Source organism: Penaeus monodon, chromosome 26 (genome assembly GCF_015228065.2).
Source record: "Penaeus monodon isolate SGIC_2016 chromosome 26, NSTDA_Pmon_1, whole genome shotgun sequence".
Taxonomy (NCBI): Eukaryota; Metazoa; Arthropoda; class Malacostraca; order Decapoda; family Penaeidae; genus Penaeus; species Penaeus monodon.
Window position 1 is genome coordinate 10,913,778 of NC_051411.1, and position 3,467 is coordinate 10,917,244.

General features: G+C 47.9%; 1 protein-coding gene across 1 annotated transcript in view; it reads right to left on the reverse strand.

The window, feature by feature from the left end:
• LOC119589916 (four and a half LIM domains protein 2-like) overlaps positions 1–2,699 on the reverse strand; it is a 78,517-nt gene extending 75,818 nt beyond the window's left edge. Inside the window, exons 1-2 of the mRNA XM_037938569.1 lie at positions 2,680–2,699; positions 1,714–2,113 (exon numbers count right to left, since the gene is read on the reverse strand). Of these exons, the coding sequence (XP_037794497.1) occupies positions 1,714–1,939 (226 nt within the window). The 5' untranslated portion in view covers positions 1,940–2,113; positions 2,680–2,699. The remainder of the gene's footprint in view (positions 1–1,713; positions 2,114–2,679) is intronic.
• Positions 2,700–3,467: the final 768 nt, after the last annotated feature.

Genomic DNA, 3,467 nt, shown 5'->3' on the forward strand with positions numbered 1-3,467 from the left:
ACATCACACACAGCCTCGAGTTACGCCCTTTTTCTCTCCCAAGAGTAATCAGACACTATACCTCTTATAAAAGAGATTAAAAAGCCTCGCTCTAAATCCAAGACTTGTGGCGCAAATTCTAAGAATTTTTGAAGGGGAAAAGGGAGTAAAATAAGAGAGAGAGAGAGAGAGAAAGATATATACATAAACCTTCATTGAAAACTTGCCGATTCATCCTTTGGCGTTCCTATCAGCATATTCTGGCCACGTGACTCTCATACAAACCTTCGCCTTTTCGCTGACGTTATGCTGACTTCAATACATGCATCTTGCTCTTTTTTTTTACTTATTTTATGCATAACTTATTTGTAGTTTCTTGTTTTTGTTTGTTGTTTGTTTGTGTAAATATCTTTTAATATTTGTAAGGTCTGTATTTGTAAGTATCTTCTAGTTTTTTAAAAGTCTGTATCTGTAATTATTTGGTTTGAATATGGTAATTATCTGGGATTATTTCTGGAAATATTAGAGTAGCATATCGTAAAGTGAAGTATTGTTCTTGCAATCTCACAGACTTCCCTTAAGTTTTCCTAATGCTTTTTAAGGGCTTGTCTCTTTAAAATGTTTGGTCCGAGCCACACGAACCCACGACCTGACAAAAACCCACCGCGTTTCTTAGATCTTTTTTTTTCAAGTAGTCTGCGTTTGTAAAGAGTTTGGTCCGAGCATGCTAATATCTCAGATTGTTTCCTATAAGCCCTCAACGTGTGAAGTCCTCCTATAACCTCGTAGACTTCCTCTGGGCTTCTTACTATATTCTTAAGGTCTGTGTTCATATCTTAGGACGATTTCCTATAATCGCCAAACACCTGAACTGTTTCCCCGACCCCCAAAATCCCCCTCCACGCCCTTCCCTTGGCGCCTGCCCCCTCCTCCTCCCCTCCCCTCCCCTCGTGCGAATCCTCGCCACCCCCGCCTGGCCCGGCGAGAGGCGTCCGGCACAACCCATGCTGTTCACACACTCGCACCCACGGTAGCGAGGTCCGTCCATCAAAAACCTGTTCTCAATCCCAATTATCAAGCCGGGACGCCAAATTACTTCATCCCCGCCAGTGGCCCGCCGCCGCTGCCACGAACCTCCGTCTGACTCTTAAACCTAATTAATTCAATTCGCTGAATATGCAGTATGGAAACAAAAAAGACCTTTCTTACGATGATACTTCTAATTCCACGTGCGCACGCACGCGTGTGTGTTTTGAATGCACTCATGCAACCACAGGAAGCTCTTATATGCATGCGTGTATGTAGGCTTATATATATCATGCAATATGTATATATATATATATATATATATATATATATATATATATATATATATATATATATATATATATATATATATATATATATATATATATATATATTATATACATATATAATATATATATATATATATATAAATATATAATATATGTGTGTGTGTATACCACACAACACACACACAACACACACACACACACACACACACACACACACACACACACACACACACACACACACACATATATATCCATATACACACATCTATATTCATAAATAAACGCGAAATGCACACACGCACGCGAGCGTCCGAGGCGAGCGCCATGAGTCGGACAATCTGAGGGCAAATCCCCAAGGGAAAACAGGGGCGGCCGCGTCTCCGAAGGGCGGCCGCCAGCGCCCCCCACGCCCTCTTACCTTCCTTCTTGGCGGGGTCCCCGACCATGCACTGCTCGCCGAGGCAGCACAGGAACTTGTCGCTCTCCAGGATGTTGGTGAGGATGGCCACGTCGTCGGGGTCTTCCTTGGCCTCCTCCTCCTTACCGTTCTCCTTGGTGCCGTTCGGAGGGTCGGCCTTCTCCTTGAGGCTGGCCTTGTCGTCGATCTTGAGGCCACTCACTTGCTGCTCTAAGGTGGTTGCCATCTTGCCGAGGAGGGGGGGGGGGCGAGCGGGCGCGACTGTCCAGGCAGGGCTCAGCCTTCGAGAATGGGAGGCTCGTTTCGGTCCTTCGGCGGCCTGTTCCGTTCACTCTCGGTTTCGCGTGTTTCGCTTCGGTTTTCTAATTAAGAGTATGTTTTTTTTTCTCTCTCTCAAGATCTGAAACGCAAAGGAAGGGACACCGGGCTTGAATACAACGCCTTTTTTTTCAAGTGGAGGAGGATGGGCTGCGGGTGGAAAAGCGAACGAGGGATTGACTAACGACCCTCCAAAAAAATAAGAACAAAAACAAAAATCAGTATTTACGTTGTTAAGTCAAAACCTCTACGCTGTCACAATCCCCCGTCACTGTCACCCACCACAAAACCCCGAGCAACGTCCGTCGACTGCCCAACGCACTCCCGCAGTCCATTTCCTCCCCTTAGGGACAGGGACACCAAACCCCAAGACCTAGCGATCACCTTCTTCCCTGAAAGCCTCCCGCGATTTCCCCAAACCCTTCTCTCCCTCGTGTTTGTCTAGTAAACCACCCGCTCCCTTCCCACATGGCTCCTCAGACTTGGCACTGTCCCTTCCCCCACACACGACCCCCTTTCCTCGTGCCCCTCGCCCCGTGCACGACCACAAGCACAAAGGACGGGGCGGAATGCGTGCGGCCGTCGCGGGGAGAGCAGCGGGTCGTGGCGGGAGGGAGCGCGAGAGGCCTGACGAGGAGGTGCACACACCGCCGCGGTCGCCTGCTGACTGTCGTATCTCGCGAAGACTCCCAGGTCCTGTACACGGTAGTGGGGGTCCTCTCCCCCTACTAGCCCCCTCCCTCTCCCTCTCCCTCTCCTCCTCCTCCTCACGACCTTCTCCCTCCTTCCCTCTCTCCCTCCCTCCCTTCCTCCCTCCCCTCTCTCACCCCAACCCTGAATGCTGCTCGTCCTCGCCCTCTCCTTCTCTCCCTCACGCCCTCGCTCCATCCTTATCCTTCTTCCTCCTAAACGCCCATTTCACTCCCTGTCTACAAACATTCACACCCACACATGCTCCCTCTCCGCCCACATTCCTTCCGCCCTCATTCACACCCCGGCAACCTCCACCCTTACGTTCACGCCCATTTCTCGACCTTCTTCCTATCCTATCTTTCCGCAATAGATAGAAGAAAGAGGAATAACACATTGAGAATTATAATTTGCGGGTTTTAAATTGGATCTCTTATTTGCACATATTTATTTTCGTGTTTTCACCGTCGCATGTGAAATCTGCTTTCATAAGGATGATGGTGATGATAATGATAATATCAGGGAAGACGAAGACGAAGGCGAGAGGTAAAAACAACAACAGAGAGGAGGAAAAAGAAGAAAATAAGAGAGAGAGAAAAGAATGAAGGTGGTGGAGGAGGAGGAAGAGGAGGAGGAGGAGGAGGAGGAGGAAGAGGAGGAGGAGCAAAAGAAGAGGATAATGATGATGAGGGCTAAGACGATGACGAAAATAAAGAAGAAAAGCGGAGAAGCAGAGGAAGAATAAA